The sequence below is a fragment of the Diadema setosum genome, chromosome 17, assembly GCF_964275005.1.
Source record: "Diadema setosum chromosome 17, eeDiaSeto1, whole genome shotgun sequence".
In the NCBI taxonomy this organism is placed as follows: Eukaryota; Metazoa; Echinodermata; class Echinoidea; order Diadematoida; family Diadematidae; genus Diadema; species Diadema setosum.
In genome coordinates this window covers 6,010,099-6,026,471 of record NC_092701.1, presented here as the reverse complement: position 1 = coordinate 6,026,471, position 16,373 = coordinate 6,010,099, and the positions used below count along the sequence as shown (strand labels likewise).

Below are 16,373 nucleotides of genomic sequence, written 5' to 3'. Positions count from 1 at the left end.
TAAAGAAAGGGAAAGAGTGAAAAGGACAACAGCAGGGGGAGGGGGGGGGGGGGGCTGAGCAACCAGTGAACCCTGGAAGGAGTACCAGGAGGAGGCAGCAAAAGGAAGTAATCAAATAAATCAAAGTATATATACACACAGTAATGATAATGACAATTGAAGTAACAATAATGAAAATGATATTGATAAAAGAAATGAAATAAAACACATATGAAAAAACTGGGGGAAAGAAAATTGTATACAATGTATGTAGATAAGCAGGCAAGGCATAGTAAGCACAAGTACAATGTATGTATAAACCAACAAAACCAAGTGTGTGTATGTTTAGGTAGAAAAGGGCTGTATAAAAGAGACTCGGACTGGAGGAAGGGATTAATTTGGAATAAACAGGTCTGCAAATGGAAAAAGCGCAGAGAAAGAACAAAATGAAATTCAAAAATGAAAAAGAGAATAACAATGGTAATAATAATGAAAAGAAATAAAAGGTGGTTAGTCATTTCCCTGCTGGATGTTGAGGCCATGGGGTTGGATAGTGTGAAGACGTCTCATCCAGAGCTTCTCTCTGCTGGTTCTGACTGTGTCTGGACGAGTGCCTAAAGATTCAATGCCCTGTAGAGTCATGTCAGTGATGGAATGATCGGGTAGATTGAAATGGTGGCCCACTGGAGTGTCGAGCTTGGCTGTGTTGACAGTAGATCTGTGTCCATAGAAGCGTCTTTTGAGTGTTGTCTTGGTTTCCCCAACATACTGGATTCTGCAAACTCTGCAAGTGATGAGATACACAACATTAGTGGTAGTACAAGTGATGTTTCCCTTCGTGTGGTGAGAGAGGCCGGTAGAGTTGCTGGTGAAAGAGTCACTCTCGTGGATGTGTATGCTACAAATGATGCACCTACTGGCTGAACATTTGAATGTGCCATGCTGTAAAGGAGAAGAATTGTCAGTGAGGGAGGGTACTTCAGCACGGACGATGAGATCCTTGAGGTAGTGGGGGCGTCGGTATGCCAGGATGGGAGTATCTGGGATGGCCTGTAAGAGACGATCAGAGGTATGAAGGATGTGGGGGTTATCACGAAGGATATTGTGGAGAGAGGGTAGATTGGGATGGAAAGTGGTCACAAGGGGTATTCTGTCAGTGATGTCCTGCTTGTTGGTTTTCGGCTTGAGAACTTCAGATCTGGGGAGAGAACGAACTTTGTTGATGGCTTGTTGAAGTCTCCTGGTACCGTAGCCCCTGGCTGCGAGATGTCTCTTCAGGTTCCTGGCATGGAAAGAAAACTCAGAATCCTCAGAGCAGATACGGCGAAGTCTGAGGGCTTGGCTGTAGGGGATACTGGTTTTGCAGTGGCGGGGATGGCAGCTGGCTGAGTGAAGGTACTGATGGGTATCTGTGGGTTTAGTGTAGAGAGTGGTGGTGACATGGTTAGACTCCTTCCTAACGGTGACATCAAGGAAGTTGGTCTCTTCTTGGGAGAAATCAGAAGTGAATTTGATGGTTCTGTGGAAAGAATTGATGTGGTCAATGAAAGTATGGAGGCTTTCTTCCTCCCTGGTCCAGATGAAGAAGATGTCATCGATGTAGCGCCACCAAATCCATGGACGACAGGGGGCTGAGTCTAACATCTGCTGCTCTAGCTTGGTCATGAAGAGACAGGCGAAGGAGGGAGCCATCCTGGTACCCATAGCTGTGCCAGATACCTGTAGGTAGTGCTTGTCCATGAATGTGAAGTTGTTTTTCGTCAGTACATGTGACATGAGGGATTTAATGTGAGATACGGGGGGGGGGGGGGGGGTTGGAATGGCCGCTGTAAGTCAAAGCCTCACAGGAGGCTAGAATACCTTCATCGTGGGGAATGTTGGTGTAGAGAGAGGAGACGTCGAAAGTACCGATGATTGCTGTCTCGGGTATCTGGTCCTTGATGTCATCGAGTTTCCTGAGAAAGTCTGGTGTGTCATGAATGTAGGAGGGGGCGAGTGAGACAAGGGGTTTAATGTGGTGATCAACAAAGAGGGAGATGTTCTCTGTTGGGGAACCATTTCCAGAGAGGATGGGACGACCGGGATTGCCAGGTTTGTGGATCTTGGGGAGGAGATAGAATCGGGCAGGTTTGGCATTAACGGGGGAAAGAAATTTGTGAGCCTTCTTGGTGAGGTGTTCATGTTCCTTCATGTCACCGAGTGTCGACTGGATCTAATGGGAGAAATTATTGGTGGGATCAAAGTCAAGAAGTGTGTAGTGGGAAGGATTGCGGAGATGTTTCATGGCTTCATCGATGTACTGCTGGCGGTCCATTACTACAACAGCTGATCCTTTGTCTGCGGGCTTGATGATGATGTCAGACCTGTTTTTGAGAGATGAGAGAGCCTGGCGTTCTTCCTTTGGGAGATTGTCATGTGATGCAATGTCGAGGGTATCTGCGGAGTGGACTTGAGATGAGACAGCTTCGATGTACGTTTCCAGGGAGGGAACTCTATTCTTGGGGGGAATCCATGAGCTTTTTTGATGAAAGGGCTCAGGAGCAGAAGGGGGTTCATCAAGAAAAAATTCTTTGAGGCGTAACCTGCGGTAGAAAGTAGAGAGGTCTTGGCTGAGTGCTATCTGATCAACCTTGGGTGGAGTGGGGCAAAACTTGAGACCTTTTGAGAGAAGAGACGTTTCTGCTTGAGAAAGGGGAGAAGAAGAAAGGTTGACGACAGAAGTGGAGGATACATCAGTGGGTGTGGTGTGTCGCCTGAATCTGTTAGACCCTTGACGTTTCTTCGTGATGTTGCCTATTTTCTTGTTCCTGCGAGCAGTGAGGTCAGACACATGTTTTGAGAGACAAGATTCAATTTCATCATTGTATTTGAGCCATTGGGTGTCGGTGCAGCAAGAGCGAAGTTCACTCTCCAGTCTGTCGATGTCAGCTGAAAAGGAAGTGAGAGAGGCGGCACACTGTTCAGAGAGAATGTTAATCAAACGGATGGAAGCTCCACGTAGAGTCTGGTTCCAGCGTTTCCGTAGTTCAGGTGAGAGTGTTCCAAGAGCTGGAGTGCAGTGGAGTTGGAGACCTGTGGGTATCATGCGGTTAAGGGAGTAGAATCTGTAATTATCCTGGTGAAATGAGAATCTGAGGGCCTTGAGCTTGGTTTTCCTCAGTTGATGGAAAAGAGGTAGATGGTTAGCCATGGTAGGCAGGGGACAGAGAAGAACAATGATAGCCAAACAAGGGAAGGAGAAATACATAACCTGTCAGAATTGAGGGAAATTCAAAAAAAGGAGCAAGATTGACCTGTAAGGCGAATAAATCAAAGGGAAAAGGGTAAGTACAGTCAGTCTATGTACAGCTAGGCCAACCTGTGCTAAGCAGAAAAGTGAGTGAAGAGAAATGATAAAGGGAAATGATACAAGCTCAGAGATAAAGGCACGGAACTGAAGAGAAAAGTAACAGGGACGGAGACAAACACCTGAGAAGAAAGAAAGAAATACAGTAAAAACAAACAAATACAATACTGTGGAAACAAAGATACTGCAAGTTGAGAGGTGGGAGGGAAACATAAAAGCAGGGCTAGGAAGGAGACTGAACTGGAACAAAGCAATAAAACAATTAAAACAATTAAAACAGAACAGAGAAGACAAAGAGGATAAGGAGGATCACGTGGGCGTGATGCAACAGCAGAGAATGAACTAAATGTGGCAAAAAAAAAAAACTGCTGAAAACTGCTTATCCAATAAGGCGAGCCAATGGAGTAAAATGGAGTCAAAAGGGGCCTGAGCTTTCGATCCTAGCAGAATCTTCGTCAGAGGCAAAATGACAAACAAGCAGGGAAAGCACTCACATATAAGGACTTCACACAAGAACAGACAGGTACAGGCTGGGTACACAGAACAAAGAAAAAGGAGAGGGTGGTAGTCATGGGCAAGGAGCCCAACAGGTAAAGAGAGGGGGGATTAGAGCAGGAGGGTGGACAGACAAAGGGCAGAGGAGAGTGGACAGACAAAAGGCAGAGGAGGGTCAGTGCTCATCAAGAGGATCAAGGGGGCAACCAATGTAGGAAAGGGATGAATAGGGAGGCAACATCAAAGAGGATAAGGAACACCAGAGGGATAAAGAAAGGGAAAGAGTGAAAAGGACAACAGCAGGGGGAGGGGGGGGGGGGGCTGAGCAACCAGTGAACCCTGGAAGGAGTACCAGGAGGAGGCAGCAAAAGGAAGTAATCAAATAAATCAAAGTATATATACACACAGTAATGATAATGACAATTGAAGTAACAATAATGAAAATGATATTGATAAAAGAAATGAAATAAAACACATATGAAAAAACTGGGGGAAAGAAAATTGTATACAATGTATGTAGATAAGCAGGCAAGGCATAGTAAGCACAAGTACAATGTATGTATAAACCAACAAAACCAAGTGTGTGTATGTTTAGGTAGAAAAGGGCTGTATAAAAGAGACTCGGACTGGAGGAAGGGATTAATTTTGGAATAAACAGGTCTGCAAATGGAAAAAGCGCAAAGAAAGAACAAAATGAAATTCAAAAATGAAATAGAGAATAACAATGGTAATAATAATGAAAAGAAATAAAAGGTGGTTAGTCATTTCCCTGCTGGATGTTGAGGCCATGGGGTTGGATAGTGTGAAGACGTCTCATCCAGAGCTTCTCTCTGCTGGTTCTGACTGTGTCTGGACGAGTGCCTAAAGATTCAATGCCCTGTAGAGTCATATCAGTGATGGAATGATCGGGTAGATTGAAATGGTGGCCCACTGGAGTGTCGAGCTTGGCTGTGTTGACAGTAGATCTGTGTCCAGAGCTGGAAAAATATAACATTTCCGATCATCGCAAACAGTATCATGTGATGAGCTGTCGACCAATCACATCCTTGTAACTGTATTGGCCATCTAAAATATACATATATATATATGTATAATATATATATGTGTATGTATATATATATATATATACATATACATATATATATAATATATATATATGTATATATATATATATATATATATATATATATATATATATATATCATAGATGGAGTCTATACTGCCGGAGAAGGTTATGTTATTGGTTCTGTAGGATTGTTCGTCTGCAGTGGTGGATCCAAAGGGGGCGCACCGGGCGCGCGCCCTCTCTTTATTTGTTATTGAAAAACAGGAAAAAAAAGATGAAAAGGATTCAAATGAGATGAAACATGGAAGTATCACCAGAAATATTGGTTGCGCTATCTCTACGGAATTCCTGGATCCTCCCCTGGTCTGTCTGTCTGTGCCTGTTTGTGTACAGGATAAGTCGAGAACGGGTGAGCGAATTTTTACAGACAATTGAAATTTAGGGCTATGAGGTCAGTATAAGTAGTAAGTAGGAACAAAATACATTTGGGGTTATGAGGTCGAACGTTAAAGGTCATATAAGGGTCATAAAAGACAGAGAGTAAGCTTAATCAACCAGTAACTCAATAGGTAATCAAATTATCAACAAATGTTCTGTACAGATATCCCTACGCCTTTATGTTTGTGTTGAAAGTACTGGCCACGAAATGACAATATTTTCATCATATCTGCTTGGCGAAGGTATGCTCTCTCTTGTTTCAAATAAAAAGTCCTGTTACGGAGTTCAAAGTTAAGGAAAAACTAACCTCCAATTAAACATAATATCACAGGTTTCTATTTTTGTATATTTGCATGTTTTGGCAAATACAGTCGTCATTGGTAATACAGAAAATGCCGTTTTGATTTTCCTTTTTCAGGATATGGCTGGAGTCTCCGCAAGCGAGGACCACACACGCTTGAAGAGGAAGAAGAATCAAATCAGAGTAATGGAAACTTTTTAAGCCTTGGTGATCTAGATTTTTTTTTTTTACCGAGTTGGAACCGTCATCATTTTCTATCAACTTATTTTCCACATTTCTTGTTAATATTCTCAGCATTATCATTTTTTTTTTACATTACATGATAATCGATAAATGATTTTACACAGTAAAGAACCTTCCATTGATTATCACTTTATATACTACCACAGCGGGTTCCATAACATTTGGCATGTTTGGGTTCCTGGCACCTGTGACAATTGCTCACATGAAATATCTGCACGCTGAACTAAACATAAATTCTACCAACAAACGTAATTCTAACCAAACTAAACCGTAAAACTTATCGTAACCCTAACCTTAATCATAAGTCTTTGGAGAAAATAAGACAGGAGCACTGTCGCAGGAGCAAATATCGCGCCAGCAGTTCATTCATGTCAGGGACAGTCCCACATACAGTCACTTCTTTGTTTGTTTGTTTTTGTTTGGGTCCAAATAAGGTGGTGTACTCCTGCATATTCAATTTATTCTAAAAAAGGCAAACTAGAGATATATCATAGGACCCGAGCAATAGCATCAAGTGAACTATTGCGTTTATGCTCCTCGTAAAATAATGCTGAACTCGAAGTAATCATGATAGTCTAGTGGGATTTGGGGAAAATATGACTGTTAGAGGCATTTTTTTAGTAAAAGTTGGGAACCGGTCTATTTTGTATAATTCAAGTACGCTGAATCCGAAAATTCCGGTTCCCAAGCAGAATCTTGAGTCTAAGAGCATCTAATTTGCATAAACAAAATGGCCGCCAATTCATTGCTCTTTAAGGTGTTTCGATGATCTAATTTTCATAAAATGTTCCTAGACATGCAGAAATATGAATAATTTCAGAAATTAAAGTGCAAAGACAATAGCTAGGTCCTCAATTGTTCATAACTTTCACTTATATATGCAAATTAAGAAGTGAAATATGCAAATTAGGAGTTGCCGCTGATACAGCAATGCATTACCGCATATATATATATGCACATGTATAGTACCTACGTGTTCATCTATCCGTGTATCTGTATCTATGTGTTTGTACCTATACATGTTGGGAACCGGGCTATTTTGTATAAATCAAGTACACTGAATTCAAAAATTCCTGTTCCCAAGAGGAATTTCGAGTCAAACAGCATCTAATTTGCATAAACAAAATGGCCGCCAATTCATTGCTTTCTAAGGTATTTCGATGATCTAATTTTCCTAAAATGGTCCTAGACATGCGGAAATAGTAATGATTTCAGAAATTAAGGTGCAAAGACAATAGCTAGGTCATCAATTGTTCATAACTTTCACTTATATATGCAAATTAAGAAGTGAAATATGCAAATTAGGAGTTGCCGCTGACACTGCAATGCATTACCGCATATGCACAAGTACCTACGTGTTCACTTCTGTTTTTAATCATTTTTAACAAGTTATCGGGCAAACAAAAAGTACTTGGTGTCGCCAGAGTCGAATCAAAATTAATCAATTCAAAAGAATTGAATTACACATATGCAATTATCTATGCAAATTGGTATACAAGAGGATACATAACTGGCAGGATTCTAGATTCTACAACGCATTGCCGCAATATATGGATCTGAATCATAATCCTGATGATAGTTCATTGTATCAATACCGGTTCACGATTCCTAGTGTGATAAAGAGATACAAGAACCAACTTTAAGTATTAAAATAAAACATGCATCTCATTTGCATAATAAATTAAGCAAAATGTTTCCTTTTTTAACATATTTTCCCCTAAAACAAAGTTTTGCTAATAAAATGTACGTTGGCGTAGTGAAAAAAATAGATATGCAATCGGTCAAGCAAACTGTACATGGTGTCATCTGAGTCCGAGGAAAATCAAGTACTGGAATCAACCAATTCAGAATAAAAAAAAAGAATAACAATATTTGCAATGACGCATGAAATTGGTATGCAAGAGGCTATACTACAACAGGCTTCGAGATTCTACAACACATTGCCGCGATATATGAATCTGAATCATTATAGTTATAATATCAAGACATAAGTTGATGATTCTCTTGTGATAAAGAGATGCAAAAAAAAAACCCCGCTATTAGAAATACCCTAATAATCTAATTTGCATAATGAATTATACAAATAGTTGGCCATTTGTATGGATATATTCCCTAAAACAAAGTCTTGCTATCAAAATGTACCTTGGCGTACTAAAATACAGCTAAGTTATCAAGCAAACAAGTTGCATATTATGATGTCGTCAGAGTCCAAAGTGAACCAGGTACTGGAATCAATAAAGGAGAACTGAATGACACTAAAAGAAAATATGTTTTTTTAATTGATATTCAAGAGGCCGTAGACGAGGCAAGTTTCGAGATTCTACAACGCACTACCGCAATATATGAATATGTTTCATAACAGTTATAACATCAAGACCTGTTAATGATTCCTGGTGTGAATAAGAGATGCAAAAATTGACTGCAACTACTAAACAACACACATCTATTATCTCATTTGCATAATAGTATATGCAAATATTCACCCATTTTCTATGCATATTTACCACCAAAAACAAGGTCTTGCCATCAAAGTTATCGCCAGCCGGGCAATCACAACACTATACATTACTCTTCGGATTAGTGCAAGGTCACTTAATCCTTCCCTGAACTATGTCGTTTTCATTAATGGATAAATTGGTTTATAGTTATTTTCAATCTGTTTGATTTAAAATCAAGTGGCAACTTTCATAAATTTCGTCATAATTTATTATTTTTTTAATCTATCTCTTCACCCACTCTCCAGGCTCAAGCAAAAAAAAAAAAAAATTGTAAGAAAAATCCTGGTATCTCGGACAGTGTCGGAAACAGAAACGAAGGATGAACTTTGTAATTCTAGTCATCGACACCTTCTTATTTTGGCTGAAAAGAAACATAATCTGAGTCGAAAAGTCTATTTTTCAATCGAGCTAAATTGATCTACATTCATGCAAGGTTTGCATCACATTGTTGCTAAAGGGGTATCTCACCGGGCTTGAAACTAGTTCGCGACTCGTTCGCGACTCCAGATTATGCTAGTTGCAGAGACGTCTCCGCGACGTCTCCGAGACCTCTCCTGAAAATTACAGAGTCAGCGATTAGTCGCAAGAAATTTAAACATGTTCGATTTTTCGTGAAGTCTTCGCGACGTCTCCGAGACGTCTCCATCAGTTGCGGAGACGTCGCGGAGACTAATCATATCCGCGACTGCTGAGACGTCTCCGCGATGTCTCCGAGACGTCTCAGAGACGTCGCCGGGACCTGCTGGAGACCAGAAAAACTGGTGAGAGGTCGCGGAGATGTCTCCGCGACTCTTTTTGACGCTGTTTGACCTACTTTAGAAACCACGTGACCCATCTGCGTACTGACATCCTGCCTAGATCAAGTCAGGTGATCCTGCAACGGCTCCCTCATATTTGAAAATTTTTGACACCTGCCATAACTCGTCTCAGAGACGTCTCCTTGGTGAGACCGCAAGACATTTTGTGTTGGAGACGTCTCCGCGACTGCTGCGACAATAGGTTGGTGACGTCGCGGAGATGTCTCTGTTGGTGAGATACTAGCTTAACATGCACACACTGCTGTACATCGTAGGCCTGATTTGTGATATTTGCATCGAAATGTTCTGCATTGATTTCGCATGCAGATGAAATCATCTCAAGGCAACTTTGCAGGATTGGAGCTAGATATATCAGTTGTACAGGCTGTAGACCACATCAAAACGTTCCCATCCATTGTCTACTGGTGAAGAAAGATCAGGTCTGGCACAGTGAGCAGGATTTTCTTCTTTTTTATCGTTTTTTTTTTTTTAAATACAGGAGTATAGTCGTTGAACTGCTTCCGCGAGCGTTCAGGATACTTTTGTCGGTAAAATGGCGGAACATATTTTGTGCCAAACGAGCTTGTGTGATACATCTTTGAATCGAATATAAGTTTATTCTTATAAAGACGACTGATAACAACCATGTTCTTGGAACGCTTTAGTTTTCTTCTCGTACAAGCAGCATCCTTGATGATTGTGAGCCATTGATCACTTGCTTTAATAAGAGTGGTACTGTCAATATCAGTCTGGCAGAAAAAAAGCACAACTCCAGTATCTACGGAAGAAGGCTTCTTTAAGGTAGCTATCGGATCGATGTTAGTCTCAAGGGAACAAAAGTAAATTCATGTTAGCAAGGTGGTGGAAAACCCAGGTCCTCCATGAAAAGATCCATATCCTAATTCTTGGGCAGAAATTCAAGTGACAACGTGGATATTCAAAAACTATACTTGATAAAGCATATTAAGAGAAGCAAAATGGCAACTCTTTACGTTTGATACGAAGTGGAATCTTCTGCATGTAACATGGTTTCTAATGAGTATTCATTATTCCTTAGTTCTTAAAATCCACTGGCCCTTAAAGCTAGAGGCCTGTTTGCTAAGAATGTCATTTCTATGATCTGAACCACACCTGGTGAGATATATCATAAGTCAGACAGACAAGGAGCGTGGCGTCGTCCAGTTAAGAATAAGTTGAAATGTATCATACTTGGTGGTTATCACTGGCGGCATGTTATCCACGTATATTGAAAACAAAAACAAAAAGGAACAGGAAGGTGTAAACCCCTTATTTCGCAGATTGCACTGGCCGAGGCAATTTCAGAGTTCGAACTGTCTTGGAAGTTGAGTAAGTTACATTCTTATAACAGATGTACAAGGATCAAATATTGGTAGATGTGTGTCACACGTCTTTTCTTTTTCCCATTTATTCTCCCTCACTGCCATTCTAACATTGTTATATAAGTTTATCATGATAAGGCAAAAGTGGCAAAAGATCGCAAAGTTTAAGATCGCGAAGTCTTCATGATCTTTTGTTGTCCGGTCACACTGGCAAGAGATCGAGAAGTTTGGCGAGGACAGCATTATAAAATGAAATATCCCTAGCTGTTGTGGGAACTTTCGCAGAAAGTTTGCAGTCAAACGCACTTGAAATACTCAAACTTTTCGATAATTTGCCAATTGGCTGCGCCTTTTGAGATCTTGGAGATCCTAACTTGAATTCTTTAAAAAAAAATCCCAAAGGACCTCTTAAGAGGATTTGAACAAATAAAAATTTACCAGGGTATATAGGCTATTGAATGAACTGCATGCACATAAAACTCATGAAGCCTACATATAATTTGCATACCAATTACAATATTTGCATTTATTTTGATACCACTGAGAAGGGATTCTGGTTTTTATCTAACCCTCAAAACCTTAAAGTCTATATGTCTAGTGTTTTTAACTTCCCTCTCAAGAAAAAAAAAAACCATAAAAAACCTCCCAGGGTTAATATGTATTTATCTGCATATTTCAGTACTAATTTGCATAATTATGAAAGAAATATACTATTTACCACCTAAGAAACGTTTATCCCTCAAGTTGCTAAGTCCATTCAATGTGCATAGATTTCAAATCACTTTTTTCCAGGTCGTTCACAAAAAAAAAAAAAAAATCTAGAAAATGCGTGTCTGTAACTCACAATTTCTGTGGCTGGGCAGCCATTTTGTTTATGCAAATTAGATCGTCAAGATCAGTGAATTTCGCTTGGGAACCGAAGTTTTCCTAACCCTGAAAACCTTAAAGTCTTCATATTTAGTATTTAATTTGCCTCTCAAGAAAAAAAAAATGTCAAAATTACTCTACCAGTGTTAATGTATATATAAATATATTCATCTGCATATTTCAGTCCTAATTTGCATAATTATGAATAAAATATACTATTTACCCACCTGAGAAACGTTTATCCCTTAAATTTGTAATTCTATTCTCTGTACAAACATTTCAAATCACTTTTTTCCAACTCGTTTGCAAAGAATTTCTAGAAAATGCGTATCTGAAACTGATAATTTCTGTGGCTTGGCAGCCATTTTGTTTATGCAAATTAGATGGTCAAGATCGGCGAATTTCGCTTGGGAACCGGATTTTTCGGATTCAGTATACTCAAATTAGGTAAAAGAGACCGGTTCCCAACTTTTACTCAAAAATGCCTCTAACACCATTTTAGAGAGCCCTTTTTCAGAAATCCCACTAGACTATGATGGAATGCGTCTAGACTGGTAGTTACTGCCACAGTGCATGGTAACCGCGCAGTGTGTCTGTGCGCGTTCTTCCCGTCGAGACTCAAGTTATCGCCTAACCAAATAGGGACGGACTTACGTACGGACGGAAGGACAAATGTTCCACAGGGCTCCCTCTTAGGTCCTCTTTTATTTAATTTATATATCAATGACTTCCGGAATTCATCGTTCGCAGATGACACAAGTCTTTTTTATTCTCACACAAATCCTTATGTATTACGCGATTCCTTTTAATAATGAACTTCAATCGGTATTCGAGTAAATTCAGCTGAACAAATTATTGCTCAATACAAGACTAATCATTATGGTTTACAGTAATACAATTAAGTTTCTTCCTTTAGTACTGGGGCCCGTTGCATAAAAGTTACAATTATGGTAACTTTGCCATCCAATGGTAACTTCCATGAAATTCTTTATTTTGATTGACTGTTGAGTATCGTTACCATGGCAGTTAAAATTGGATGGCAAAGTTACCATAATTGTAACTTTTATGCAACGGGCCCCTGGTAAATGGATTGCAGTTAAATGAAATAGGTATTCATATCGACAGCAGTCTTTCATGGAAGATACATACATATTGATTATTCATGTAAATTGTGTACAAATGTTGGAGTTATTCACAAACTGAAATACATTTGTATCTCTCCCCAAAGCCAATATTGTATACTCTCTATTCAACTCTTACCTTACTTGAATTACGGAATATTGGTCTGGTAGAATTGCTCAAAGACTAAAATTGATTCCATATTTTTGAGTCAGGAAAAAGCCTTGCGGATATGTAAATCGTGCGCATTTTATATTGGGAACATACATTATTGATGATTGTTTGTTTCAAGGAAATTTGCTAAAAATTTCAGATTCGTATTTGTATCATGTTGGCATTGTTATGTAAAAGTTGATTTTTGGCGATCTTCCTTTGTAATAGTATACGGTATTTTCCTCAGTGTTTGCTAAAAACAGCGATATCCATATTTACCCTTCAAGACAGGGCTATCCCTTTCCTCCGTTCGTACAGTTTTAGTCCTTAAGATAATTACTTCTACCTGCCCTTCTTTCTGAAATGAGTTATACCGTATTCTGTTCGGTTGCAACTGTGTAAGTTCCTTAAAGCAAAATCTTAAAGCCATTTTCCCGCAACGTTTAATTATTTTACCGTGATAATTTGAAGTATCTCTGCGTTCTCACAGTTTTGATACCTCGCTCAGGTGACTTCATTTGTTTGATCAGTTCGTTACTTTACTTAGCATTGATACGTTAGGTTTAACCTTGAACATCATAATAAACTTTGCATTCCCTAGAATTTATTATATTCTCGACATGAAGCTAATAGTGTATTCTTGCATGTTTCGCCATTTTTCATCGTTGACATATTGTACTAAACGCTCATATCTATGGAACCTACATCCTACATTTACAAGCTTTGCTTTTTAGCAGATTCCTCATATTACACATCACTTACTGTCGTGTTAAACATATTCTCTGACTTTTTTTTCTGAAATAAAATGGTACATAAAACTCGTATGGAATGTGGAATATGGAACAAGAAAAAAATACACATATATATCATGTATATGTTTACATACACAGTAATATATTGTACAAATGGGCACCTGTTCCACACGAGGGACCCATGCATAGTAATGCCCACACCGGCCAAGTTCATAAAGTAAGGAATCTTTACCAATTTTTGTCTCTAGAACCAGAAGGGATGGCGGTATTAAGATAGACGGCTGTATGTAGTTTCAAATTTGTTCAAATTTGATACCATCTGCAGACAGACCGTTTGATTGGAGAGCAGAAGTTGGGCCAAATTTTAACATTTTCATTTTCTTCAAAACGCACGTTGAAAATAATGATTACATTTCACCAAACTTGACAGGTATTGTGGCTATACTGCGGTTGTAAAATACATATTTTCTATACGATATGCCTCCTCGGAACCCCCAAGGATACATATTTTCTATACGTTATGCTTCTTTCGAGACCCAAAGGATACATATTTTCTATACGATATGCCTCCTTGGAACCCCAAGGATATATTATTACTTGGAGGAGGTGCAAAGCCGCCAAAGAAAAAATCTTAACAAATCTTCTGGAGGCAATGCGAGAACCACAGGTGAAAGAACTAAGTCATTGTTGTACGTATGTAGAATGGTGCCTCAGTTTCAAGATCATTCGTTGTAGGTCCATGGGTCTCTGATTTTTGATGTGTCAGAAAAAATGTATGGTCTAGGAGACAATAAGTAGGAAAAATTACTGTTCTAGGACAATGTGAATAGCTAAATCGCAGTACCTGTCACCTCTTATTCCACGTCCGCTAAGTCTACAAATTTTATGGAGATGGACACACAAAAAAAGAAAGGACATTTATCCTCCCATATTCAAATATTTAGAACTAACGTTAGTAATCAACGCGCTCAGCTTTGCGGGATTTTTTGTTTTGTTTTTGTTTTTTTGTTAATGTCAATCGAAAACGTCGTTAGTGAATATTCAAGGTGTTGATGTAAATGGCAAAAATTGTGGCACCTGTCGCCTCTTTCTCCGCGTGTGCGTCTTCAACGTGTAGAGATGGGAGGGAGGTATCCCACTTCCAACACGAGGGAAATGCTGCATATTTTTTTGTAGAACGACTTAGTCATTGTATAGTATTGACTAAAAATTATTAATAGAAAAGCGAGAAAAGTAATAATTATTATTTTCTTTTTAGCGTGTGCTTCTCTACTGGGCAATAAGTCTGGAGATGTAGCATGCGGGAGGAGGGGTGGGGGGGGGGGAGGGGGAGGGGACGGGTGTCCCCGCTCCTACCTAGGGAGCTTTTGCATTTTTGAATTGAAAATTCAGCAATCTTGTGTAAACTTTGACGGGACATTAGATTATAGAAATTGATGATGTAAATTTTCACTACAATAATCTGCGTGAGCATCATTCACTGTGTGTTAAGTATACAGAGCCAGGGAGGGTATAGGACTGGTCCCCCTTCGAAATGAGAGAGCTTTTGTATTTTCAGAATTGAAATTGAACGATCTGGTATGCAAATTTGTTAGAATATTAGGAAATTGCAATCAACAAAATATGAAGAAAAATCAAATCTGAGTCTGGTTGAAAATAAGAATGATGACAGTTATCACGATGATGCCATGTGTCCCTCTAGGATAACGAGATGCGAGGAATGTAAACTAATAATAAACACGAAATATTATACAAAATGGAAATCAATTTTCGATCAGTTTTATCTTAAATGTCATCCGATTCCAGAGCAAAAATGATATCTTAAAATTGCAAGGGGAGGGGGGGGGGGCAATGTCATCCTATGTCCCAAAGTACATATGCCTTGTATTCAGTGATAAAGATAGTATCAAATTGTACTCCGTATTTGAGAAGACAGGCACAAAAGTGCACGGTCGGACGCTTTCTGTGAAACCTACGTTTATCTGGATATTTAAAGTGGGCGTTATTAATTAATTAATGGGGTTACAGAATCTCGTTGTTAATGGATTGAAAGTGACAGCTTGTATCGTGTAATTTAAGATTAAATAGGAAATCTACTCCAAAAAATAAATACACTCTGAAAGGAACAGAAAACATCCCCTGAAGAACGTTCAAAAGAAATAAGGAAAATTATGACATTTTGACATTTTCTTTTGGAAAACATCTCTTAACCAGTCTTCATGAATATTCAATTGAAGGAGCTGATGGTGTTAGGCCTTCTTAATTTTCCACGTATGTTATATAGATCTTAATATGAAGTTCGGGAAAAAAGTACTTTTAGCTTATGTAAAAGCATATTCCAATTTTAGAACATATTAGTTGGCATTTTTTAAATTCTTTTCCATTTCGTGTGGTTTTAAGACAAGTTTCATAGATTTACACCTGAAATATGAGATCTATGCCAATACTGTATAATTATGTAAATGAATAAGAAATTGTGAAAGCCTAAAATCATCAATTTGCTCATATGAATATTTACTACGGCTGTTCAAAAATGCTTTCCGAAAAAAATAAATGAATTGCAGAATGGCAAAAATTTCTTGTTTTTATCCGATTTTGACCATTTATGAATTGTTCTGTAGGGATTTTTCTCCTGTCTTTTATGACATTGATAACATCTTCAAGTGGATTTCTTATACAAGGGATGGATTACGTAGTTGCTTTATGAACGCGTACGTTCAAAGTTAACGAATCTGCGTTCTTGATTTTGTAGCAGTTTTTATGTCATCAAAATACCTTTTCATGAAGAATAAGAGCATTACAATGATCACGTAATCATGCCAATCCTAAATCAACCAATTCCGAAATGTTATACATTAATGTGTACGAACGACACGCAGGCTATTGTGATGCCTTCATCTGTCTGCAAATTGTTTACAATATTTGGATGTATGAATTCATTGTTCTGCCTTTACCAGGTTGTTTCTTCTTCTTTTTAGT

General features: G+C 38.8%; 1 protein-coding gene and 1 pseudogene across 1 annotated transcript in view; both read right to left on the bottom strand.

The window, feature by feature from the left end:
* Positions 1-489: 489 nt before the first annotated feature.
* On the bottom strand, positions 490-2,293 carry LOC140241127 (uncharacterized; annotated as a pseudogene).
* A 662-nt stretch (positions 2,294-2,955) lies between these two features.
* Positions 2,956-16,373, bottom strand: part of LOC140241126 (galactosylceramide sulfotransferase-like) — a 70,079-nt gene continuing 56,661 nt past the window's right edge. The window contains exon 3 of the mRNA XM_072320890.1: positions 2,956-3,051. Coding sequence (XP_072176991.1) covers positions 2,956-3,051 — 96 coding nt within the window. The remainder of the gene's footprint in view (positions 3,052-16,373) is intronic.